Source organism: Rattus rattus, chromosome 5 (assembly GCF_011064425.1).
Source record: "Rattus rattus isolate New Zealand chromosome 5, Rrattus_CSIRO_v1, whole genome shotgun sequence".
Taxonomy (NCBI): domain Eukaryota; kingdom Metazoa; phylum Chordata; class Mammalia; order Rodentia; family Muridae; genus Rattus; species Rattus rattus.
In genome coordinates this window covers 62856948-62884792 of record NC_046158.1, presented here as the reverse complement: position 1 = coordinate 62884792, position 27845 = coordinate 62856948, and the positions used below count along the sequence as shown (strand labels likewise).

General features: G+C 39.9%; 1 protein-coding gene across 1 annotated transcript in view; it reads left to right on the top strand.

Moving 5' to 3' along the window:
* Positions 1-23191: 23191 nt before the first annotated feature.
* The window catches only part of LOC116900240 (fatty acid desaturase 2-like protein FADS2P1), a 38219-nt gene continuing 33565 nt past the window's right edge, over positions 23192-27845 (top strand). The window contains exon 1 of the mRNA XM_032901991.1: positions 23192-23530. Coding sequence (XP_032757882.1) covers positions 23192-23530 — 339 coding nt within the window. The remainder of the gene's footprint in view (positions 23531-27845) is intronic.

The following is a 27845-nucleotide window of genomic DNA, read 5'->3' as shown; positions in this document are numbered from 1 at the left end:
TCCTTCCTGTGAAACAAGATTACAGAACCTTTGTAGACTTTACAACATTTCTGCTAAGACTTGGGGCATTGTAGTTATGCAGTAAAATGTAAAGGAACAAAACAGGAGTGGTGGTACACACCTATTACCCTAGCATTGTGGAGGCAAAGGCGGGTGAATCTCTAAGTTGGAGGCTACCCTAGTCTACAGAGCAAGTAAGCTCTAGGACAGTCAGGATTACACAGAAACAAAAATCTGTCACAAACAAACAAAAAGTAAAGGGATTACACAAATGAAAACTAACTTTGGAGCCTACTATGTGTTGCTGAATATCACCTTGCAGTGACAGGAAACTCATAGTCAATACCTCTTAGAAAACAGACTTTGAGGAGTTGGGGAGTGGACTCTGTGTTTGAAAATTACTTGCTGCATAAGCATGAGAATCTAAGTTCAGATCCCCAGAGCCTACATAAAAAAGCAGAAGAGCACACCTGCAACCTAGCCTTGGAAGGCAGAGGCAGGAGGAGCCTAGCACCAAGCCCATCTAGCTGTCATGGGAAGCTTCAAGATAAGAGAAAGACCCTGTCTCAAAAAATAAAATGATGAGGAAGACACCTTTATGTTAACATCTGGCCTCCACATAAACCTACATGAGTGAACTCAGAAGTGTATACACACACACACACACACACACACACACACACACACACAGTACCACATATTCATAAGCACACAACTATATTTGAGTCTTTGCCTAGTCACTTGAAGGATTTATTAAGCCTTATCCCCTCTGTAAAAATTCATTTTTGTAGACTCTGAAATTATTATCAGATCTTATACAAAGGGCAGGAAAGTGTAAATATTCTTTCCAGATGAGGGAGAGACAAGCTTGTTTGGAATGACAAACTTAAGAATAGTGCTAATTAGAAAAAGAACTGAATAATCAGAGAGGATCATTCTGATTATGGAAGGAGATGTGAGGGTTTGTGTGGAAGGAGGGACCTGAGGGTTTGTAGTACTTTTACACTCTTTCACCCAGGACCCTCCCCTTGTCAGAGGAGGAAGAGTATTCAGGATCTTAATCAGTCTCTAATAGTTCCCTCTGCAATAAAGTCCTGAGAGTTACTTAATGTCAGTTTGAGAAATACAGAAGCAAAGAAGGCATGGCCCTTGCCCTCTCACAATTCATATTCTAATTCTAATGTGCAACAAAATGCAGATGAAGGGGGTGCATAATCTCACCGTGCTCAGGAGCAATAGGAACAGAAAACAAATTGCTCTAGTCTTATCAGGAAGGACCGTGAAAGACCTCACCTGTGTCTGATTGACCTCACCTGTACCTGCAATCCAAAACGTGAATTCATAGAAGTTGGAAGTAGAGAGTTACTGAAGGCTGGACAAAGAAGGTAAGAAGGAAGTAGGCATCAGGCTGATCACTGGGTGTAAGATACAAACAAGAGTACATTCTAGCCTATAAGTACATGGTATATAGTTTGAGGTAACAAAAAGAGAGTGTATGCTTTTACATTGGAAGAATTTTGAATGTTTTTACTATAAAGAATGATAAATGTTTGAGGACCTAGATTAGTTTAAACTGATTTAAACATTGTATAATGTATACAAATATCAAATACCAGGTGACTGTGAAGATGACTCCTGATCTTCCAAGAGGCCTGGGTTCAGTTCACAGCACCCACGTAGGAAGGCTCATAACTGCCTTGAAACGCTACCTTCAGATCTCATGCCTTCTGGCTTGACAGGCAAACATACTTCACACACACACACACACACACACACACACACACACACACACACAGACATACACACTTAATAATAATAATAATAATAATAATAATAATAATACATTTGTAAAAATTAAAAAACACTACCTGAAGTCTCGTTAGGATGTACAATTTAAGTTTGTTAATGGATGAATAAAACAATTTTAGTTTACATTTTAAAAAATGAGTGGCAAAGTTCAAGACAATTCAAAAATAATGTTTATTATAAAATAGAAGTTTGTTAACTGGAGTTTGAATAAAACAAGGAGTTTTAGTTTAGAGGAACATTTTAAAAAAATGAGTGGCTCTCTGTTCAAGACAATCCTTATTCTCATTCCCCAGTGTCTTCCAAAATAATAATTTATTAATAAATGGAAGTTTTAGAGATAACTGCATTGGCCGACAGGAGTTTGATGAATACTCTCCTGAGACACAGGAGAATACAGCAAATACAGAGGCAAATGCCAGCAGCAAACCACTGAACTGGAACAGGACCCCTGTTGAAGGAACAGAGAAAGGACTGGAAGGCTTGAGAGTCCCCTTATGAAAACAATGCCAAACAACTGGAGTTTCAGGACTAAGCCACTACCTAAAGACTATACATGGACTGACCCTGTCTGACCTCATGGTAGCAATGAATATCCTAGAAGATCACCAGGAAGGGGAAGCCCTCATTCTAAGACTGAACCCCAGTGAACGTGATTGTTGGGGGGCCAATGAGGGGAGGGTGGGGAGGGAAACACCCATAAAGAAGGGGAGGGGGGGATTAGAGGGATGTTTGCCCTGAAACCGGGAAAGGGAACAACATTCGAAATGTAAATAAGAAATACTCAAGTTAATAAAAAAAAAAAAAAGAGATAACTGCATTTTATTCAACCCTGTGTAATTTGTAGACATCTCTTAAAGGAAAAATTCAGAAGTGTAGACTTTGTTTATAGCTAAAACTAGAAGACAGATTTTCCTGTCCTCAAAGTTTTGGTATATCAAGTAAGTATTTCCTACTTTTTTAATTAATTATAATCTTTATTTACATTCCAGATATTGCAACCTCCCAGTCCCCACTCCCACAGTCCTCATTCCCCCTCCCCTTTGCCTCTAAGAGGGTGCTCCCCCTCTTCCCACTCCCAGACAACTACAGAATTAGGCCCATCCTCTCCATCTGAGGCTGAACAAGGCAGTCCTACGCTATATATGTGCCAGGGGCCTCAACAAGTCCATGTATGCTCTTTGGTTGGTGGCTTAGTCTCTGGGAGCTCCCAGGTGTCCTGGCTAGTTGAGACTATTGGTCTTCCCTTGGGGTTGCCATCCCCTTCAGCTCCATCAACTCTTCCTCTAACTCTTCCACAGGAGTCTCTGGCCTCAGTCTAGTGATTGGCTATATGTATATGCATCTGTCTTAGTCAGCTGCTGGTAAAGCCTCTTAGAGGAGAGCCATGCTAGCTCCTGTCTATAAACACAACATGGCATCTGTAATAGTGTCAGGCTTTGATGCCCACCCATGAGATGGATCCCAAGTTGGGCCAGTCACTGGACAGCCTTTCCTTCAATCTTTCCTCCATTTTTTGTCCCTGCATTTATTTTAGACATAAGCAATTCTGGGTCAGAAATTTTGACTGTGGATCAGTAATGCTGTCCCTGCATTTATGTCTCTGTTTATCTACTGGAGGTAGTCTCTTTAGGTTCTCTCTCCCCACTGTTGGGCATTCTGACTAAGGTCACCCCCTCATTGAATTCTGGGAGTCTCTCACATCCCATATCTCTAGGATTTTCTAGAGGGTCCCCCCACACCCCTACCCCCATCCCTAGATGCTGCATATTTCCCTCCATTCTCCTGGCCTTCCAGGTTTCTCTCCTATTTCCCCCATATTTAATCCTGTTCCCCCTTTCCCTCCCCTCCCCTCTCTCCCTCCCTCTGCCTCCCATGATAATTTTTCTCCAATAAAGTATATCTTAGCATAATATCCTCAACTACTCTATAAAATTTTTCATTAGGATTATAGAAACAATATACATGTTAGGGAATCCACCTAATTATCATCACTCGCTGTGTGGTCTGAATAATTTTAACACTCAAGTTTTTTCTCTGTGGTTTTGTTAAGTCTTGGCATCAAATGATAGTCTAAATTGACTGGTTTGGGCTTCTAATTCCATATCTATGAAATATCTACAATAGGAAAAAAAGTTATAAAGACCCAGGAAGTAACTGTGTTCATGTACTCAGAGATGTGAACAAGAACACAAGCTTCTCACATCAATGCTTCATGCACCACAGGTCAACAGCTACTATTCTGAGCAATGAGCTACCCACTCTCCAGTCTTTAAACACAGACCCAAGGTTGGAGTTCATCTAGCACCTGACAATGGTGCAATTAGCTTTGTGGTGAGAGTTTCAGTTTCTGGTTTATCTTGGATTAGTTTGATGCCCCACCCATGAGAAAACAGGTAGAACAAGTCAGAATAATATACTATAATTTAGGGTAATAAAAATAGATTTCTTTTCCTGCCACACTCATGGCATGGGCCTTGTGATTCCATAATTACAGAAGAGACTTTTAGGTATGCTGTAAGGAGATGGAAACCCAAACTTCTCAGCATAAACAAAATATCACTTTTACAAATTAACTGGAAGGAGATAGGAAATCTTAAGGGTGGAACAAGCAGGTACTCTGGGCTGTGTAATGCATATATGTGTCAGGAAGTATTCATTGAATGACAAATACGTTGATGCTGCCAGAATATAAAGTTAATGCAATAAATAATTTAGAGACACAGCAGCAGTGAACTATGGGGTGTGGAAATTTATGGAATCCTTCAAGCCTGACAGCAGAATTACCTAAGAACCTTCTGGAAAGTGCAAGACTCTTAAACCCCAACCCAAACTAATTGAATCAGAATTCTCAGAGGCTTTCGGCACAGAATGAAACACTTAAAAATGTTTTCAGGTAACACTGATGCTTACCTACTCTGCCAAATAAACTCAGTTGGTCCTCAAAGCAAAAACTTCTTAGTTAAAATAATGAGCTCGACCCTCATAGGAAGAACAACAATATCAACCAACTAGATCCGCTAGAGCTCACAGGAACTAAAACACCAACCAAAGTGTATACATGGAGGGACCCTTGGCTCTAGTCGCATATGAGGATGCCATTGGGCATTGTCTGGCATCAATAGGAGGAGAATCCCTTGGTCCTGTGAAGGCTCCTTTCCCCAGTATAGGAGAATGCCAGGGTGATGAAGTGGGCATGGATGGGTGGAAGGGGGATCATCCTCATAGAAGCAGGGGGAGGGTAGATGGGAGAAGGAAGAATGGGAAATAAGATAATATTTGAAATGTAAATGCATAAAATATCCAATAAAAATGCAAAAAATAGTCATTTGCTATTTTTGATGAGAAGGATTTTTCTGGAGTGATCCCTGTGAGCTGTAGAAAAAGCTAGCATTATAAGAACATGAATTTTCCAATGGAACCACAACCTTGGAGAAATGTTGCAGCAATACCATTAGAAAATGATGATAGAGAGAACTGGGCCATAAAGTAACAAAGTTTAATGAGGAAGGCCACCATATGAGAATACATTGATAATTTAATATGATAGTTACATGACAACTACCAAAGAAAGATAAGGAGAATTTATATAAACTTATGGAATTCTATAGTGGGTCTGAATGGATTTTTAAAAGTTTTACATTTGTAACATTGTAGAAGATGTCATATAATATAAAATATATATTATAAGATTAAAGTCAAGAAGATAGAAAGATGGCTCAGTGGCTATTAAGGCCTTTGACTACTTTTCCTCAGGACCCAGGTTCAATTTCCAGCATTCACCTGGGAATTCGTAACTGTCTCTAACTCCAGTTCCAGGGGATTCAATACCTTCTTATGGCCTACATTGACACTGTACACACATGGTGTATATGTATAAAACAAGTAAAAACACTGTACACATAAAATAAAGAAGATAAACCTACAAAAAATTAAGTTCAAGGAATGCCAAGAATTTCATTGCCAAGGGATAAAGAAATGATTGAATAGAGAAGGGGAAGTAGTTTTTCCAGTCTTACCACTCTTGGCTGTGTAATCCTGGGCAAGTCCCTAAAATATTCTCTCCTCGGCTCATGGGATTATTGTGAAGATTAACATTCCTGATGCATTTGAAATGTTTACAGTCATTCTGGCACATCTGAAGCACTAGAAAATTATATGCTAATGCTGCTTTGTTCAGTACCATTTTCATCATTATTTCAAATACTTGTACAGTGCCTAAATGTATTTAGACAATCTTACTTTCGAAAGGACAGCCTGCTCTTTTTCCTGTTATGCTAACGTCATCCTGATTTGGATTTAGCCCAGAGTATGTGTGTGTGTTTAGATATCACATGCTTCAGGTGGCTGGTGAGGTTATGGAGGATCTCACAGGATTAATAAAGAAAATCACTTTGTGATCTCACTTCAGACAAATCTGTATCCCACAGAGCAGCAGGCCCAGGTGAAAATCACAAGGTGGCCATTCACTTTGTTTTGCAAAACATTCTTGCCAAGTCTACTAATCATTCACTAGGACCCGACCACGGAGACTGTTAACCAGAATCTAACCATTCTCCTCCAGAACAACCTTCCAAAGCATGAACAATCTTGAAAAGTAGCACTTTCTACTTCATCCTTTCTAACTCTCCAAGTGGTTGACAGTAATGAATGGTTGTGATCTCTGCCTCTGATTAGGAGCATCCCCAGTATAACATCAAATCCAGACAGAGATATACATGCAAGGTAATATGAACTACACAAGCACAAGACATGTATGTATGGCAGACACTCAGTAAGTACATGTTCAGCTGGCTTATGTTTATTTGCTGTACTGAACCACATGGTTTCATACATATACCAAGAAGCTGACTACTCAAAACACTTTTTCCTTATTAAAAAAAACAAAACACACACACACACACACACACACACACACACACACACACCAAAAAAGCCAAAACAAAACAAAATAAAACAAAAAACTCAATATCTCAACATAGAATCCAGAATGATTAATTTAATTGAATAATCTGCCATTTCTATGGCTTGTCCTTTTAATCTTTCTATCTCCCCTTGCCTCAACTATCACCTAAGCTTTCATACTGTCCACTCTATTCAAATTCCTCTTGGAGACCTTCCTGCACAGTATTTACTATAAATGATACCTGAACATTTTCTAATCAAATACTTTCCTTTAAGCATACAACTTCTCAAAAACGAGTAGTTCAGTGTTAAACACAATCTCCATCAAGGTACTAGCATCATTTTTCATCTTGGCTTTTCTCATTCTTCCCATGCCACTGCCCACTCTTCTTCAAAGACTTTGTTTCCAGTTCTTCTGACCAGCCTTTCTCTTTCTTCGTCTTCTTCTTTTTTTTTTTCAGTTTCAGTATCTCTCGCTCAAGGCACAGATGTGTCTCTTCCTTCGAAAAATAATAGAAAGGTTATGTAAATTTCAACTCCTCGTTGAAATTTATTACTTGCTATTACTTATCTGGCACCAACACAAAACATAATTTTCACTAGTATTATAGTAAAAGTTTATTTCTCTTCACATCTTGTAGAAGTATCATCATTATCCCAAGGATTCTGCTCTTTCACCCACTGCCTTGTGTTGTTTTGTTTGCCTAGAATCTGTGTACCAGATTGAACCCCAGACTCATAATTATCTACCCAACCTTGTCTCCCTGGTTTTTGCTCCATTTCCATCTGTTTTTGATGTCTCTGAAGTTCTTTGAATAATAAGACTCCTATGGATCAGTGCTTACATCATACTCCCCTTGGCTACTCCAGCTTCTCTATGTAAATAAATATGTATGTAAAACAAGCAGTTGGTTCAACTCCAAATTATTTGTGTATGATCTATTTGATTTCCTGAGAAAGAAAATGTTTTCACAATAGGATTTTTTTCTTTTCTTATTTTATTTTATTGGATATTTTATGTATTTACATTTCAAAGTTATCTGCTTTCCCCCCTCTCTTATCCCCTTCCTACGTCCCCCTGATTCTATGAAGATGCTCCCACTCCCACCCACCAACTCCCACCTCATCACCCTGACATTGCCCTACACTGGGGAAACAAGCCTTCACATGATCAAGGGCTTCTCCTCCTATTGATGCCAGACAATGCTGTCCTCTGCTACATATGGAGCCATGGGTCCCTCCATGTGTATTCTTTGGTTAGTGGTTTAATCCCCAGGAGCTCTGGGGGGGGGTCTGATTGGTTGATATTGTTGTTCTTCCTATGGGATTGCAAACCCCTTAAACTCCTTCAATCCTTTCTCTAACTCCTCCACTGGGGTCCCCATACTCAGTCCGACAGTCATTAGAAATTAATTTATAACCAAATGTTACAATATTTAATTCAATCAACTAACTAATATTTAGTGCTAATGCTTTTTTTATTGGATTTTTTAAAATTTACATTTCAAATGTTACTCCCTTTTCCGGTTTCCCAGACATAAGTCCCCTATCCAATCCCCCTCCCCTTCTTCTATAAGGGTGTTCCCAACCACCCACTCTTCCTGCCCCCCCCCACATTCCCCTACACTGGGGGTTCCAGCCTTGGCAGGACCAAGGGCTTCTCCTTCTCCATAATAGGATTTTTTTAACTTAATGTGCTCTTAAGGAAAATAGAAAAACCCACAAGACACAACAGGAGAATTGATATTTATTAAGCATGTACTCTATGCAAAACCATGGGCTAGCAATGAAGAAAGAAAGGTCTTAACTGGGAGCAAGGAAACCTAGGGGGAGATGCACAAATCTACATTTTTGAAGACCTGTGTTTGCTTCCCATGTTAAAAGGATGTGTAGGTTTAGACGAGTGTCTTTACTTCTTTGAAACTGTTACCTCATCTATGAAATGCCAGGAGCACCTGCTTCAAAAAGCCACCTGTGGGTTGAGAAGATTAAATGTGCATAAACGAATTTTCCAAACTCCAAAACACTTGACACGAGAAGGAAGTGATAGTGAGGATGGTCATGAGTTTAGGATGAGGCAAGCGCTGTCATAAACATTTCAAATACAATGTCTCAATCAACCTCCCCAATAAGTGTTATATTATGTCCTCATGTCCAGTGTGTAAATAAAGATCAGATATGGGAAAATTTCAACATGGAATGAGAATTTGAACTTGATTCTATATGTATAGTTAATTGTCTTTTATCTACAATATTGCCAATAATCTACCAATAACACACCACTTAATTAAGAGGAATATCTAAGTCTACTAGTTACTCCCCCAAAAGCTTGTTCTGAGGTCTCTTGAACCCCTTCTGCTTGGTTTCATCTGACTTTCTCCATATTCTTGTTTCTTGTTGTGTATTCAGTAGTTAGGAACTACTGAGTAAGTGCAGAACTCAGATCCTAGAGAGTGTTGAAGAACAGAGATTCACAGAGAAGTGACAGGGGACAACCATTTTTGGAAAAAATAGACTTGATAATTTACCACTTAGATTACCTTTTATTATTTTTATCCTCAATCACTATACTTACAAATGTTTTACTTTTTTTATAACATAACATGGTGGTGTGGCATTGCCAGAAAAAAAAATAAAACAGTCAATTTCTGTCCCTTCGGTAAAGAAGAATCCTATAAGGACCAGCAGAATCCGACAGGGAGACAAAATTCTGTGCTAAATATTTGGCACACACTAGTGTAGTATAGGGACATCACTTTGTCATGAGCTATCAGTTTACCAAGGCTGCAGACAAATATCAGATTCTGTCTTGTTTCTTCACTAATGCCTATAGGAGTCTTTTCATCCATACAGTACTTACCCCCACACCTTGTCATTGTGCATTTAAGCATATGCCAAAATTACAACAAACCATGCTTATACCATTTGGGAGGGGGATGTGGTCTTTCTATGTACTCTTTGATGTCCTGTAACTGGATTCGTAGACTAGGCTGGCCTAGAGAATTGCCTGTCTCTGCCTCCCAAGTATTGGATTAAAGACATTCACCAGTACATCCTGCAATCTTACTTGACTGTTTTGTAATTCTGTTACTGAATACTACTTCATTTTATAACTTAGAGTGGGTACGCCGATGAAGTGAGCCAAGGAGACTGATTTTCCAGAAGGAAGCAAATTAAGGAGATAAGAAATTGAACAAAAATTAGATTGGTCATCTCAAAATTACATTCTTTTAAATTATTACAGAGAATCCTCCAAAGATGACCACTCAGTCATACCTCATAGCCATTTGAAATTTTTATTCAAGCCAGTTGGGACTACACTCAAGTATTCAGTCCCTAAATGTAGTCCCCAAACAATTAGACCAAAAGGCTTTTAAAGGCAAAAACCAAATACTGGTATCTTGCTCTGGAGCTACAGAAATACCGGATGCACAAACAGGCAGCTTAACAGAAGCTAAAATAAGCAGATAGCTGGCAGGAGTTCTGAACAAGAAACTAAGTTAGCTAGGGCATCTTAACCTTGGGTTCTTAGAACAGCATTGGGTAATTTTTCAGGGTATTTTTCATAAAAGGGATCAAATTACAATTAATCCTGAAATGACTTCAACAAGAATATAAGATGGAGGAGCCTGCATTTTCTTTCCCTGTCACAAAAGGGCAAAGCAGGCAAGACATCCTTTCTATGCTGAGTACAGGAAGCCTTTTGAAAAACTGGCTGCTGCCAGTCCCTCTCCTAACTTCTCAGAAAGACAGAGAAACAGTTTAGAATCGATTTGCTATCTGAAATGTTTAGCGTAAATGATTTCCCTTTGATTTGGTCTATTGGGCCTCATAGACAAGTTCAGTATGACCAATGTATGGCCTCCTATACAATTTCTGTATCACATGTAATACATTGATTCTCAAGTATGGATGTTCTGTACTTAAATGATCAACTGGAAGTATCTAGAAATAGTCTAAGTACTGTGATTCGGCTGGATAGAGAAGGCAGAAGTTTCTACTAAGATCTAGTGAGTAGGGACCAAAGGAAATGATCTTGTTCAAAAGGTAAATCATGCTCAAGCTGAGAAACAATGATGTACATAATAGCAATTACAACAAAGAAAAACAGCAGTCACCTCACTAAGAGCAACTATAAAAACAAACATCATAATCTTATGCCCTCTCTCCTCTCTGGCCCAAAACCACTGGGACAGAAATCCCAGAGGCAAATGTTGGATGTGAGGGGGGAGCTTGAATCTAAACACAACGATGATTTCACACATTGCCTTTTATTTAAAACAGTTTAAGACTTGAAAATAAAGAATCTCCATGTACTTGTCCCTAAGCTACCCATGTAATTATCCAATGTAATGATAGTAGATATTTAATAATCAAAAAAGTCAGTGACATGATAGTATTAACTCAGGTGCTGATAGAATTTGGATTTCATCAGTGTTGACATGCACTATCTTTCTCTGCCATGTCTCTCCTTTTGATGTACAATTTAATGACACCTTACCTTATTATAGATGTAGCTGCTTATATTCTGATGTTAAAACTGTTTGCACAGGAGGGTCTTCACATAGCTTCTGGAAACCTGCCCCCAGTTGATTCTGTTTGGTAAATAAAGATGCCAGCAGCCAATAATGGGAAGAGAGACATAGGTAGGATTTAGGGTTCCTGGAATTTAGAATTCCTGGGCTTGGAACCACAAGGAAGAAGACAGAGGCTGCCATGCCTGAGAAAGTGTGCAGGACGGGAAACCAGAGCATGTAAAAGACCAAGAAAACACAGCCCAACTGGGCTCAAGAGCAGCCATGATGGAACATAGAAATTAGTAAGTAGTAGCTCAAAGTTATTGGTGGGAGGTAGATTCTAACAGCATGGAGGTTAGGCAGTTGCCCAGCTATTATGCTGTTTAAGGCTTATTAAAATATAAGGCTGTGTGTGTGTGTGTTTCACCTGGGGACATAACTGATCTAAGGCACGAAGGAACTCTGTGCTGGGATTTATTAAAATATTATTACTAAAGCTGTCCAATTAATCACCATAATGAAGAAGCAGTTTCTGATCACAAAGAAACTCTCATTAATCCTTACTAGTTATGCCCCCTCAATCTTCATCAGTGACCACTGATGTGTTTATATTGCTATAATGTGGTCCTTTCAGTAATGTTATATAAAGTGGATTACAGAGCAGAAAGACTTTTGTTTTGTTTTTCCTTTTGTTTTTTGTTTTGTTTTGTTTTTCAGCATGATGTACTTAGAGTAATTTTAAGCTGGACATAGTGGTGAATGCCTAAAAGAAAAATGTCATTTAGTTTTCTTGCTGCATATGTTGATATTTATTGCCTCTTAACAATAAGTAGTATCCTTTATATGTGTATCCTATATTTACTCAATCACTCTCTTCCTGGAAAACTTCTGGGTGGTTTCCAACTTAAGGCTGTTCTAAATAAACTTCTTACAAGCTTTTGTGTAAAGTTTTTTGCCAGTGTTCGGCCTCAACACAGGATCGGAGTTCTCAACTGGAAGCAGGGATATTTGGAAAGCACATAATAAATATACACGGACTACTCTTTGGGTACAAACTGACAGGTAATTTCAAGGCTTAAAGTTACTCTCTTTCCTCTCTCTCTCTCTCTCTCTCTCTCTCTCTCTCTCTCTCTCTCTCTCACTCACTTGCAGCTTGAGGCTGCACACACTCTGCATTCTCTTGCGCACGCTGCTTTTCTCCATTGAGTTTTTCCTTTCTCGAGCTCCCACACTCATGCACACCTCTGTTCATTACCCTTTCATTCTCACACACACTCCTCATACACACCTCACACATATCTCACACACCACATAATCCTTTCACTCACACACATAATCTTCATACACACCTCACAGTCTCTCTTCACTCACTCTTCCCAGGTTCTTGTCATGTTCTCTCACCCGCTCCCTCATTCGCTCCTTCACTTGCTTTCTCATTCACTCTCACATTTGCTCACACATTTACTCTCTCACTCACTCTCAGACTTGCTCTCACATCCACTCCCTCATGTGCTCTCTCATTCACTCTCTAGCCTTTCTCTTGTCACAGTCTTTTATTGATAATCCAAAAGCAGTTAGAAAAATGTCATTGTATAACCCTGCCAACTCAAATTCAAAATAATTAAGAATTACAATTGTTCCCCAAAGTTTTAAGCTTCCCCTATTCCCAGGCCTATGGCCAAAATAATAATAATTGCAAACATCATTATTTGAACTTTAAGTTTTGACTTACTATACTTCAGACCTCAAAGCTCTGAGGGCAGCTACTTGCATTGTTTCTGTGAAGCTCTAATGATAAATGACATGGGCAAAGCTGCCAGGCAGTGGCCAGAGAGAATCAAGTTAAACCTTAACTCAGTAATTCCGCTAACTTTCTGTTCCTTTACATTGCACACAATGACTCTCGTAAGAGTCCCAGTATTTTGTTTTAGTTTTATTAGTATATAATTTTATGTATTCTATACATCTTTATCTAGGAACCATCCTCAAATGTTATGTAAAACTTATTTCCTAACTTCAAATTTCAAATAACTTTTTCCTTTCTTGGGGTCCCAACGTTGGCGCTAATTCATTTTCTAATAGTTTCTTCAAAGTTTCTTTGCAAGTCAAGAGCTACTATTAATCTAGAACTACTATTGTGCAGTTATTACATTGTTTCCAAGATGAGAACACACAGCCTGCACCTGGGCCATTAGGGCTGTGCTATGCTGTGCTCCTATGCCGCAATTTCCAATTGTTTAAGAATCATTACATCAAGGAACATCTAGTTTCACAGAGTTCACCAGAGAAGGAGAAAGAAGCAGGAAAGTCAAATATAATAGAATAATTATGTACACCAAGGCCAACTGAAAAACAGTCACACACAAATGAAATCTATACAGCTGTTGTTCAGGGCTAAGATTAGGAGAAATGGGAACAATCTTTTTTTTTTTTTAATAAGGAGCTGCTGCCAGCTTCTGAGATGTCTCCATTCCGGCCTACCGCTGGCAGTCCCTGTTATCATATGCTGTCCCCAGCAATTTTTCTGTGAAAGAAATTTTAATTTTTTTCTGAGATAAATATGTAGGATTGTACTTGCTGGGTCATTCTCATAGGGAGTGCATATTTACATTTGTACAAAACAGCCAAAATCATTTCCAGTGAGTTTCTGTGTGTGTATAAATAGTATATGACAGTGATGTTTAAAACAGAATGCTCTCGTCATCTAGAGATAGAGAAAGCTCAGTGATTAAGAAAAAAACCTTCCTCCCCTTAGTTGATTTTGCCAAGATATTTTTACTACCATAACAAAAATGAAGACAGGACATTCTTCACTTCATTTCTGAGAAAATCTTTCACCAAACTTAATGTTCTTCAGCTGGCTAGAGTGACTAGGACAAACTGTTGCTACCACTCTCCGTGCTAGATCTACAGAAGCATTGGGATTTTATGTGAGTTCTGGGGATCTGTACCCAATACCTCCTGTTGATTTATGCACCAATGTGCACCAAGCCATCTCCCCAGTCCTCTCTTGTTGGTTCCTTTAATCATATTGACTAGTATTCTGCTGGAAATGCCACCCAGATATAACTTCCTAGCCAACAAATAATGAAGCCTTGTTCATTTATTCCATTCAATCTAGTCTGGGCAATGTACAAAGTATCACTAGACACAAACCCACCAGGATCTCATGAGAACATTGAAGAAATGTGGTAATAAGACAGAAAATTCTAGAAAGCAGAATAGTGGCAGGTGAGTCAAGACACGTAGAAGATTTCCTCCTTTGATTTTGTTACTATTAAACTTTACTGGAAGGATGAAAGACAGTGCAATTTCTGAAAAATATACTGTCAGTAACTGCAACAGTTAAGCTCTCTGACTTAACATCCCACTCAAGGCATGTTTCCTACAGGAACAATATGAATAGGAATTTACTTGAAATGATTTCATCAATGCATTGTGAAGAATGGAAACAAGTTATCTGTGTATATGAGAATATGTGTGTGTGTGTGTGTGTGTGTGTGTGTGTGTGTGTGTGTGTGTGTGTGTCTGCAATCATGGAGTTGAACCCAAGGCCCTATGCAGGCCAGCCAAGCACTCTACCACTGTGTCCCCAACCCTATGTTACAGATAGTAACTCTGCTCAAAGTGAGATTCAAAAATACTGGAAGTTAAAATAATCCAATAAATACAAATCTCCTACTCTTAAGCCAAATGAATCATCACAGCGGTTTCTTTGTTTAATACACAAATATCTGCCTAAAATTTACCAGAAGAGCAGCTTATTAGGCCAGTTTCTGCCACTTTCTCTCACTAGCTACTATACATGAACATGCAAAACCAGAAACACTCTTACACATGAGTTAAGGGGAAGTGGAATTAATATCTTGAGTAACATGTGCTCTCATCTATCTGAAGAAACACAAGGATAGAGGAAACTTTATTATCTTCTCCAAGGCTAACAAAAAAACAAAGACTAAAAATAAGGACAAAGAAGAAAGGAGAAAGAGGGAAAAGGTGAGGCTAAGGAGTGAGGAGCAAGGAGAGAAGACAGATCAAGACACCAGTTATGGAGTTGGGCTTTGTCTCAATAAATCACACTGCAGTCTTATTTACTTACAAACTTGACCTTATATGCTCATGGTGGATGGGAGAGGACGCTGTGTAAATACTTTCAAATGTGACACTGCATTATGGAAGACAAATTGTGTCACACAAAGTCTCTTAAACCTGAGATTCTAAATCAGGAGTTTCTTAAAATAAGGAAGTGTGTAGATGGGGGATACTGACAACTTTGAACATTTATTAAATGATTAATCACACTTGTAGGCGTTCACAGGATTAAGCCTTCATTTCTGCTTTCCTGAGTGAGATAAGGCATTGTCTGTGACTACAACAGGAAAGGATATTGTTGCCTCATTTGATTCCTGCCTGAGCAGTAGCAGGGCTCACCAGTCCACGGAAAGACTCAGAGGGACCAGCTAAAGTGGTTCATCCTGAATGTCAGCCTCAAAACAATGAGGTTGTTTTCACCTCAGGCACTAAGAGCTAATTGCAGTCTTTTTCAAACATATTTTGTTGGAATGATAGAGTAGTGCTTCTGAAAAATTGCCCAGGGAAAATGGGTGTGCCCTTTGCACAGTGGCTTATTCACAGATCCAGGGCGTGCCCTGGTGAAAGGAAGCCATATGGAAAGTAGATTGGCCAGTTATAATGACAGTTGCACTCAGACATACAGGACAGACCTCAGAGTACTAAAAGCACAGTTCTGAACAGGAAAGTGGATAGACCATAAATCAACAGAAGAAGGAATCCCCTTATACCGGGTCCAACTTTCGTTATGGTTCTGTGGTTAGGAAGAATAGTTACATTTTTCTCTATGCGACATGGTGCACCCTACTGAAATAATTCTCACTGAGAACCAGGAAGTTGCGCACTCATTATAAAATTACGATTACCATGTAATGATCATATCTGTACCTCTATTATCTCTTGTGAACTTCACAGTAACCTCTTAGGGATGACATCATGGATAACCTACACAATCAAACTGAGCTTCTGGAACTGTGCATGGTAGCTTTTCAAAAAGAAGTGGCATAAAAGAGCTAAAGATCTTTCCCTGCTATGTTCAGTTTGTACCTACAGGCAGCATTTGCTGGTGTCTGAATCTCCTGTAGGTTATGATGTGACTTTCATTTTCACACCAAAGAATGATAATCTCACTTGTAAAGCATGACTACAAGTGTGTCACAAGTGTCACCTCTTTGGTTGGCTTAGGACATTGCAGAACTAGGGAACAATCATATTGATTCGATCTCGATTTAAACCACAAAAGTAAAATAGAAAGAGGAGCAGGACTCATGGGAGAAAGCCGGAAGCCCAGAAAAGAGTAAATAAATCTAAGAGGGTAAAGGGGCCATGATTAGAACCAAAATGCATTTTATATATGTTTGAAAATGGCACAATGAGGGGGAAAGGGAGATGGATGGCTTGGCTAGTAAAGTGCTTGCCACACAAGAATGCAGACCTGAGTTTAAGCCAGAGAACCTACCAAAAGATAGTCGGGTGTGGCCATGCACACTTGTAATTACAGTTCTGGCCTGGGACAGAGAGCTACCTATCCTGTGCTAGCCAGCTATCCTAAAGTAATGGGTAAGCCGCAACTCAGTGTGGTCCAGCCTTAAAAAGAAGGGGAATAAACTTTGAAATGTAAGTAAAGAAATATAGCTAATAAAAAAATTTAAAAAAAGAAAGGTGAGCTGTACCTGAGGAATAATATTTGATTTTGTCCTTTGGTCTCCACAGGCCAATACATACAGAAATGCCATGGTATAGCTCATTATCTTTTACAACTAAGATGTGCTGAAGAAGAAAGAAAAGGGAGCAAGGAGAGAGAAGCTGTCTCCATAGTGATTCATAGTGATGCTGTTGAGGTTCAGAAAACCAACCCTGTGTTGGTGACAAAACATAAACAAAAAACAAACAAAACAACAACAACAAAAAACAACAACAACAACAACAAAAACCCTCCAGTCTATGACTTACACTTGCTGCTTTTTCCATCAATTTATTCACTAAACTCATGCATGTTTTTCTTTTGTCCTGCTCGTTTGGCTGTCTATCCTCACATATCCTGTAGGAAAATCAAATTACTCTAAGGACTCACTACCTGACAGAAGCAATTGTTCTTTAAGTATATTCTATCATTGTGTACTATGCTAACTCAGAGGTAGATACAGCTGAGGTCTTGGAGGAAGGTCAGGATTCATCTGTAGCTGGTAGGAATGCAAATTAGCACATCCACTATAGAAAGGAAAAATACCCAATTTAACAAATAAGGGAAAAAAAGAAAAAAGAAAAAAGAAAGGAGCACAGAGCAAAGTGTGGGTGCTTCAGTCCTACTTAGAAGGGGGAACAAAATAGTCACAGGAGATTGAGGGTAGGAGGGACTTAGGAGGAAGAGAGGAAAGGAAGCGGGAAAAGGAGGCAGATTCAGTATAGTAGGAGATGGGGAGATATACAGAGGGTTAGAAAATTGTACAGAGGTGTACAGCAATGAGGGATGGGGAACTGGAAAATAGCCAACAGAAAGTCCCAGATACCAGGAAAGCAAGAGTCTCCTAGGACCCAACAGGGAAGACATTAGCTGAAATGACCAACAAAGGGAAGGGAGAACCTATAGAGACAATATCCAGAGGTGAGGCATGGCCCCTGGTTAAGTGGGCCACCCACTCGTCTCCAAATTTTTAACTCAAAATTGCTCCTATCTAAAAGAAATGCATGGATGAAGAGTGGAGCAAAGACTGAGGGAAAAGCCATCCAGAGACCGCCCCACCTGGTGATCTAGCCCATATGAGGCCCCAAACCCAGACACTATTGCTGATGCCAAGAAGTACTTGTTGACAGGAGTAGCTGTCTCCTGAAAGGCTCTGCCAAAGCCTGACCAATATAAATGCGGATGCTCACAGCCAACCATTGGACTGAGCAGGGGACCCAATGGAGGAGTTGGGGGAAGGACTGAAGGAGCTGAAGAGGTTTGCAACCCCATAGGAAGAACAACACTATCAACCAACCAGACCCCTCAGAGCTCCCAGGGACTAAATCATCAACCAAAGAGTATACATGGAGCGACTCATGGCTCCAGCTATATATGTAGCGGAGGATGGCTTTATCTGGCGTCAATGGGAGGGAAGGCCCTTAGGGGAATGCTAGGCCTGTGAGGTGAGAGTGGGAGGGTGGGTAGGGGAGCATCTTTATTAAAACAGGAGGAGAGGGAGGGGATAGGGGGGTTTTGGAGGAGATAACATTTGAAATGTAAATAAGTAAAATATCCAAAAGGAAGAAGGAGGAGTGTGAGGAGGAAAAGGAGGGGGGCAGGGAGGAGGAGGAGAAAGGGGAAGAGGAATAGGAGGAAGAGGAGGAGGAGGAGGGAAAGAAGAAAGAAGAAAGGAAAGAAAGAAAGGAAGAAAGAAAGAAGGAAGGAAGGAAGGAAGGAAGGAAGGAAGGAAGGAAGGAAGGAAGGAAGGAAGGAAGAAAAAGAAATAGAGCTACTTTATGATCTAGGACTTCCTCCAAACGAAGGAGAATCAGTAGGTCAAAGAACTCCCATGCTCACTGGAACTCTATTCACAATAGCACAGAAGTGGAAGCAAACAAAATATACATTGATGTTAGTACATAAGGCAAGTATGCTCCACTGTGTTTGTGTGTCAAATTGTGTGCGTGCGCGTGCGCGCATGTGTGTTTGCAGCACTGATGAAGTTAGAGGATGCTTTGTGATACACAGAAGTGAGACACACACACTGGTGCTTACCGGTGCTGGAAGGAGTGAGGAGCATCAAACAGAAAAAGTGTTTTATGGGTAAACACATACAAGTAGATTAGAGCAATCACTATAGAGTATTTACAGTGGAATAAAGTTAATCATGTACTTCAGAATAGTCAGTAGGGGGAACTTTAAACTTTCTCTACAATGTAAGAGTATATGATAATGGTCACACCAGCTCCTGTGATCTAAAACACTGTATATCACGGAAACCTAGGAGGAAGTTTTGAGCTTGGTTTCTGCTTGATTTCTCTATGTATTACAAATACACACAGACACACACACACACTCACAAACACACACACACCTGCACATCAACAGACACATGCATATATACACATGCAAAATAAGAATACCAATAACCAACATTTCTAGCTGTACCCTAATCACTTCACATTAATTTGCATATTTAACTGCCACAAAGAAAAAACTATGAAATAATATCACTAGTAGTTTCATCCATTTTTTTAAATTGTTTTCTTTTGAAGTATGTGTGTGTGTATGTGTGTGTGTGCACGCACGCACATATTTGCCTAAGGAAGATAGATGCACTGGATCTCCTGAAGCTGAAGCTATAGGCAGTTAAGCCACTCAAGGTAGGTTCCTCTGAAGGGCAGTACATGCTCTTAAGCACTGAGCAATGTCTCCACCTCTATCATCTATGTTCTAAAGCGAGGACCACATCCTTACCAGCATCTGCTGTCACCTGCATTTTTTTTATTAGAATCTCAGGGTCATTTTGATTTGCATTTCCCTGATGACTAAGGATGTAGAACATTTTTTAGGTGCTTCTCAGCCTGAGGGGATGCTGGAAGGGTGGAGTAGGAATGGGTGGGTAGGTGGGGGAGCACCCTCATAAAGGCAAAGGGGAGGGGAAAGGGCAGATGGGATGGGAGGGGTTCTGGAAAGGTAACTGGGAAGGGGGATATCATTTGAGATGTAAACAAATAGAATAACTAATAAAAATTTAAGAAAAAGAAATAAAGTGAGGAAATTAAGTTTAATTAATTAATTAAATTGAGACACAGTGAAGTTGAAGAATTTTTCCAGATTTATGCCATTAGGAGTTCTTGATTTGATCATCCATTGCTCTACAAAGAAGCTGAAGTTCAGAAAATGAAGCTTTATTTCAATTTGTTTTATTCTGTTTTAAATAGTTGTCTGTAAAACATTATGAAAGTGTGGCTCATTTCTCAACTCTAAGATGGCAGCTAGAAAACACTGAAGTTCTCAGAGGATCTTCAATAAATTAGAGAATTTTCTTAAAGGCAGGAAAATACTTTCTGATGCCTCTAAAGAGCTCTAGGCTAAGGGATGAGGATGTGGCTCATTGAGTAGAGTAATTATGTCATGTGCACAATCCCTCTCACCACATATACTAAACGACAGCAGCATACACAGGCCTGTAACTTTAGCTCGGTAGGTGGAAGCATGATGTGAATTTAGAGGCCATCCTTAGCTATATAGAGAGTCTAAGGTCAACTAGGACTCATTCAACCCTGTCTCCAAATAAACAGAAAATAAAGATAAAAACAAAGACTACTGAGCTGAGAGGAAAATGGGTACTGTGAAGGTTGAGCCCAAAGAGCTTAGAGATATTATCTGAGCCTTTTCTGAACCTGGCATTGCTCAGCCATGTCCTGCTGAGTGATGGTGTCAGAGTCAGTTGATTTTCAGGATTAGCAAAATGCTACCTCACAGAAGCTGCTCAATTCATGCACGCTCGCTCGCTGGATGGATTTGAAAATAAACAACTGACTCACCTCCCCTGACAACAGATGTTAGCTTTCAAAAATCTCTTTATAGGATTAATTTCTCATGATCTTATCCTTACAGGAGACTTTGTGTTGTACCTATCTTTTTATGATCATAATCAACTTGAGGATTGCCTTTACGATGAAGCTTTTACTTAATTGTTCCCCAGTGGAGGGTCAGAATGTCATGAGAATGTCAAGAACAATAATGAAAAGGGGGCCAGTTCTCTGTACCTCTAGGACAGGACCCTCCAATTTTCAAAAGGATTCAAGCAGCTCAAATATCCTCATACATATACTGACAGACCTACATCCACTCTGAAAATAGAGTGATGAGGACTGTTGCTACGAAATCCCTAATACCAGTTCCTTCTGAATCTCCCAGCCAGGTGAGAGGAGTATGAAGGATGGATATGAAGTTTACACAGGCCTTGAGATACCTTGCTGAGTGGTGTGTCTGCCTGGCATGATACTTCCTTCATCTTATAAAACATGCCAGCCTCAAGTTAAGTGCTTGCTTCCATACCAAAATTATTACCAAAATTATTGACTTTTCCTAAATTTATACATCTGACCTGCAAATAGTCCACACACATCTGTGGGTTTGGGAAACATCTACTTAGAAACCATGGAAACTATGAGTTCATGTAAGATCATAGCATGAGGGTTGGTTTAATGAAGTAATGAGAAATGTGCTGCTTCTCCTTTCATTTATCAGTGGAAAACTTAAATGCAAAGACATCCTTTAAGGATTGTCCCATAGCTAGCAAATGAAATGGATGAAATATGATTCTATCTAGTGTCCAAACCTACACCTTATTTCTTTTAAATTTTTCATTTTAAAATCATAAAATTGCACCCAGCAATTTGTCAAAATTTGAAAAGTGCCATAAGATTCTAAAGATAACAAGGCCAACAACTTAACCTACCTCCTTCCTATCATTCGTTATTTAGCAAATACAAATTAGATTTTTTTAGTAGAAATTACTTTAACGTATAATTTGTTGAATAATTTTTCCTTTGTATTAATAATATTGCAGTCATGAGTGCCTACCAATGAAAGTTCTGTGAACTTTGATTTTTAAATGCTTATATCCAGAGACCTGATGTCCCAGGGAGGGAAGTGCTTGGGAGGGGCACCATCTCAGAGGAAGGGGAGAGGTGAGAGGGGATCGAGAGGGGGACAACATTTGGGATGTAAATAAAAAAAATAATTAATTAATAAAAATAGAAATAAAATATTCAATATTCAAAACAGATGAATTCTTCTTTCTTAGAGCTGACCACTGAGAACAATTTTAGCAGCTGCAAATGTCAGTAGAATAAATCCCCTTTTATGACAATTTTGAATTGTGTTGAATTGGTTCAGTCTCGCAAACCTGTGTTCTTGTTATTTTGTGCTACCACTTTTTTCAAAATTCACCAGTCAGTTGGGAATCTCTTCTGCTTTGCTTCCAAACAATCTCATTTAGTTGCTGCAAATCTAGAATCCAGATGTGGGCAGAGAAACAAAAAAAGACCTGGAGTTAGAGGTGGACACATCTGGGTTCCTCTAGGTTGCTTTTCACCCACGGGGTGGCTATGATGGGGTGATACATTTCCTGGACTTTCAGTTCTTTGTTTTCTAAGCTGGAAAATGGGGCACTAAGAAGCTTCCCCCGGAAAGAGGGATGACAGGATTAAGAGATAAAACATGTGATAGGGACTCTAAGGATGTGTCACTCATGTGGCCTTTAGAAGTGTTTGAAGATTCAGAAAGATTTAACTGAGGTGTAGTGGGTTGCGGGAGTCATTTGCATCGTGTACTTAAGCTTTCTTCCGTCTTTTGAAAATGACACTTAATTTTTTTTAAAACCTATTTGAAAGCTCTGGTGAAATGACAGCTGTCCAGAGAACATTTCTCTAATACAAGCAATAGACTCCAGTCATCCAGGAATTCTGACAGCTTTTGTTCATATGTTGAATTTAGAGATCTAAAGGTTGTCATTTGAAGACGGGGTGTCTCAGAGAGCAGGTAAACCCAACCCACTATGAAGTCACTGGGAAAATCAGAGAGCAGATCTTAGCCCCTCCTCCCAGGTGGCTCTATTCCATCCAGACGGTGATTGGCTCGGGCTCTGTACTCTGGGACATTTAATGCTGAAAGAAGATGCGGCTAAGACAATAGTCAGCAAGGAGAGAGGTGAAGAAAGAAATGTAGTCGAGTTGTCCTCAGTGCAGAAGATTAACTACAGACCAAAACAGGGCCAGGCTGGGCAGGTGCTCGCTGTCAGGCTCTGAAGAGCCAATTTAGCCAAAGGCTGTGTGGGCACCAGGACTGCAGTGGAAAGGAGTCATTTTATGGCCAAGTTAGAGAACTAGAAATTTTAGGCATCAACCTAGAGAATCTCAGGGATCCAGGAACAATGAAGTTGGAGGAAAAGCTTGAGCACAATGAGAGCCTTGTTGGAAAAAGTCGACCGTGTCTCAATGACACGCATCAGGCAAACGGGAAACCTATAGCTAATGGGAATCTGAGAGCAAATGGGAACGTGGAAGTCTATGAAAAGCAGGAGGCAAATGGCAAGGGTGACAGGCTCAGGAAATGTCTCAACCTGTACACCTGGCAGGAGATCCAGAAACACAATCAGGAAACCGACCAGTGGCTGGTGATTGATCGCAAGGTTTACAATGTGACTGACTGGGCAGGCAAGCATCCAGGTGGGCATCGGGTTCTCAACCACTATGCTGGGGAAGATGCAACGGTAAGGACACCCACGTGCTCTCCTCTCTCTCTCCTCTCTCTCTCTCTCTCTCTCTCTCTCCCTCCCTCCTCTCCTCTCCTCTCTTCCCGCCCATCTCCTTCCCTTCCTCCCTCCCTCCCCTTCCTTCTTCTGTTCTGTTTTCCCTTCCCTGTTTCCCTCCATCCCTTACCCTTTTCCCAATGCTGCTGAGTGCCTGAGATCTTAGCTTTTGCCCCCAAAACACTGAAGTACATGAAGTACATGCCTGAGCCCCACTATCACTATCTCCTCCCAGACCAATTTTTTAGGATTCCTATTTAGCAAGAAACTGGAAGCAGATGGGGCTTCAAGGTCTAGCTGTCCAATATGGGATACTTTCCAATGTTGATGGTGAAGATTGTGGTTTTGCATTGTGGATTTTTTTGGGGGGGTTGTTTTTTTGTTTGTTTGTTTAGTGTTTTATTTATCCTCCTTAAAGTAGAATAGCTGTCCTATAAGCAGCAAGTTATAAATAGGTAATACCTGTGAAGGCATGTTGTTAATTCCAACAGGAATTTACAGATAACAATTCATTTCACAGACATCAAATATTCATTAATAACAGTGAAAACCAAGAGCTTCCAGGACTTGGGAAGTTCACAGCTTTCTTCTGCACAGTGTAGCTCAAGCAGTTTGACAAGGGTGATGCGATTCTCCCTTAGAGACCCCTTCAAAGGCATTGCCTTAGTTACTATTGCCAGGGGCGTGCACGTTATTCCCACATCACGGTTCCTGATGTTCAAAGAGGCAAGCCATGTGCACAGCAGGATTGATGATGATAATTCTGGGCTCCAGGTTGTTTAGTCTTAACCATAAACTCCTGTATATCTGGTTCCTTTAAAAATAAAATAAGATAAAACTTAGAGGCAGAAAATAGCTCAGCAGGTAAAGACACTTGCCACCAAGCCAGACAATCTGAGTTCAACCACCAGGAACTACCTGATAGAAGGTGAGAACCAACTTCTGCTAGTTGTCCTGTGATATCCACATGCATTAGTTCACACACACACACACACACACACACACACACACACACACACACACTAAATACATAAGTAATGCAAAGAAATATTTTAAACCTCGCTAAGTGTTTGATAAGGAAGTCTGCCAGACTCTTTGCGTTCAGTCAAGGATCTTTTCAGTCTGGACATGGCGACGCACCCCTTTGACCTCAGCACTAAAGAGGCAGAGACAGGCATATCTCTGTGAGTTCAAGGTCAGTCCGGTCTACAACAGCGTCTCCTAGGCCAGCCAAAGCTCCATAGTATGATTTTAAAATCTCTCTTTAAATATTCTGTGCATGGTGTATACTCCCACTCACTCTGCAAGTGCTATTCTCTGTCACAGTACAGAGAAACCGAGTTAGAGAACCTAAACAAACTCAAGTCAGAAAATCAGTGTGTGGCAAACCCGGAATTTAAGCCGGGGCTGATATTTTTGCCCTTATTTCACACACAAGGAAAGAAGTTCTCGAACAGGTTTCTTCTCAGGACCACAGACATCTGTATGCAGATGGTATGTTCTAGAAATAGGATTCAGTAGATGCCTGAAGGATTTTAAAGTTTAGATTTGATGTCATCAACATCTTTCCTATAACTTTCAGTTTTTCCCTGATTTTTCACCCTTTCTCGCTGTCTAGCTCTTGATCTTTTGTCATCTTCCTGCTTTGATGCATCCTTCCATCAGATGAATGTTTTTCCAGCCAGGCATGGTTATATCTGATATGGTTTCATATGCGTGTGTGTGTGTGTGTGTGTGTGTGTGTGTGTGTGTGTGTGTGTCACACACACCGTGGCTGTTTTCAGACACATCACAAGAGGTCATAGGATCCCATTACAGATGATTGTGAGTCACCATGTGGTTGGTAGGAATTGAACTCAGGACCTCTGGAAGAGCAGTCAGTGCTCTTAACCTCTGAGCCATCTCTCCAGCCCCTGACGTGGTTTTTAAACAATGTTCACTCTTTGTTTAGTAGCAAAGGAGGAGGTATTATAGGTGTCAGAAAAGTACACTCAGAGCAAAGCAGAGTATTTATGAGAATAAGATAAGAACAATTAGCAAATGTCAAATGACAAAAAGACAACAGCACAAAAGTAAAACAGTCACAGCTCCCTAGCTAGTCCATCCCCTTGTTCCTACAGCACACAGGAAATAGATGGCTTTATTTGTTTGTCTGAAACAAGATCTCCAATGTGCCAAGCTGGTCTTGAACTCTTGACCTCCACCTCCAGAATGTTGGGATTATAGGCATACATCATCACACTTGGCCTGGGTCAGGGTTTTCTAGGTTAAATCACAGAATTGCCTCAAAAATATGTTGGCCAGGACTTGAGCTTTCAATCACATTGAAAATTACTGACCATCTCACTCAGTTTGTGGTAGCCCAGGTGATAGATGTGAAGTCTGCTAATAATTTTTAATACCACAGGTGTCTGGAAGTGGTCATTCCCAGACTAGCCATCAAGGAGGAAATGTTTACTCTGACAGAAACCACTAGCGACAGCAAGACTACCTTGTTAGTATTGGGACAGATCAAGAAAAAATTCATGTTTGGTCAACCACATACTTCAAGAAAAATATATCCAAAATCATTCAAATAGAAGGTTCTCAAGAGGAAGGTAGTTCAGGAATGAATGGTAAGAGAGAGACAGAGATAGGAATCAAGGAAGTTCTAATTCTCCCTGCCTACTCAGAGGATGGAGAACACATATGCTGAGATTTCTTGTGTGAATTTAGGGAAACTATTGAAATGCCCAGAGTTTCAATTTGGTGATCTACAAAAGAATGCCTGAACTATGGTAAATGGAATGAATGCGTGTATAGTGCAGAGTATAATTGAAGACAAAGTTCATCAAATTATAGCATGCATATCCTCAGAAGTGTGATTATTACTCTCAGATAGTTTACTATCACCGTAGACATTTTAATTATAGTTTGTACCATTTAGTTGGGATCAAAACATTAAGCCCAAAGGCCCAAGGCCAAATGCTCACTTTACAGCTTAAGGGGTATTAGCACAATTTTTCCTGACTGGCAACTGAAGACCACAGGATAATCTCTGCATTATAGATGCTAGACTAGTGGCTGCACTTGCCCAAATAGGTACCCTTCTCTCAGTTACAAAGAAACTATTTTCTAGGCCTCCTACAAGGTGGATAGCGATACCTAAGTCATGGAATCTGGCCTAATGTTTAAAACTACAGGTTTCAGAATGGAATAGACTCAGTGGACATCTGGCATCCACACTTATTAAGGAGGTTCTGAGGAGACTGTTTAAGCTCTTGGAGTCTCCATTTCTTATTTATTAAAGGAGAGAATAATATTTTAATCTTGGTTTTTATTATAAAGATCAGTGGAGGTTAAATAAAATGGCCACTATGGTGCTCAGCTGAGATTAAATATTCAACAATGATGGTTTTGTAGTTGATCATCCCTTCATTCTCCTGAGATGGATAAGCTCCTGCTATTGCATGCATGCGTTATTTGGTTGCTTAAGCTATGTAATTGCAAGCTAATGTAACAGTGCCAATAAACACTTAAGCTTAGGGCCCAGGACTTTTCATGTATGTGAGATTACTGAGGAAAAGCCAATAAGTAGTAAGTTTGCAAAAGTTAGACTGTAAAGGTTATCATTTAATTTCATAATGATAGGCTATTTTGCAGTCTCTAAAATGAAGATTGCTAGACATTTTGATAAGACACACCTATGAATAAATACTTGTCCATACATTTTATGCTACACACTGATATGTTCCAATATAATCAGGATAGTAGATACACAGAGGCTGCAACGTTTGAAATAATAAAAGCAAGCGCAGGTCAGTCTGTTCATCTTTCAACATCACACCTTAGAAGAAGCAGTGACAGGGCTGAAGTTACGGCTTGGTCAGTAAAGTGCTTGTCATTCAAGCATGAGGTCTTGGATTTGGATCCTCAGCCCTCACTTAAAATGCTGGGCACTACAGCATGTATGTGGTCCCAGTGCTGGAGACCTTCAAATCAAATGATAGTCTTTACTCTCAGTGCACACACAGATTCCTGAACTTTGCTTCTGGCCAGCCAGCCTAGCACAATTAATGAGCACCAAGGCAGGGAGAGGTACTATCCAGAGATAAACACTATCTCCAAGAATGAGGGAGAGAGTGACTGAACAAGATGCCTGACTTCAATGTCCAGTCTCCACATACATGTACACACACACACTCACATGAACACATACACACAAATATAACACAATCAGTCAAGCCTTTTATATATTAAATGTGGAAAAGACATGGTAGAGATGATAGATGTTAAC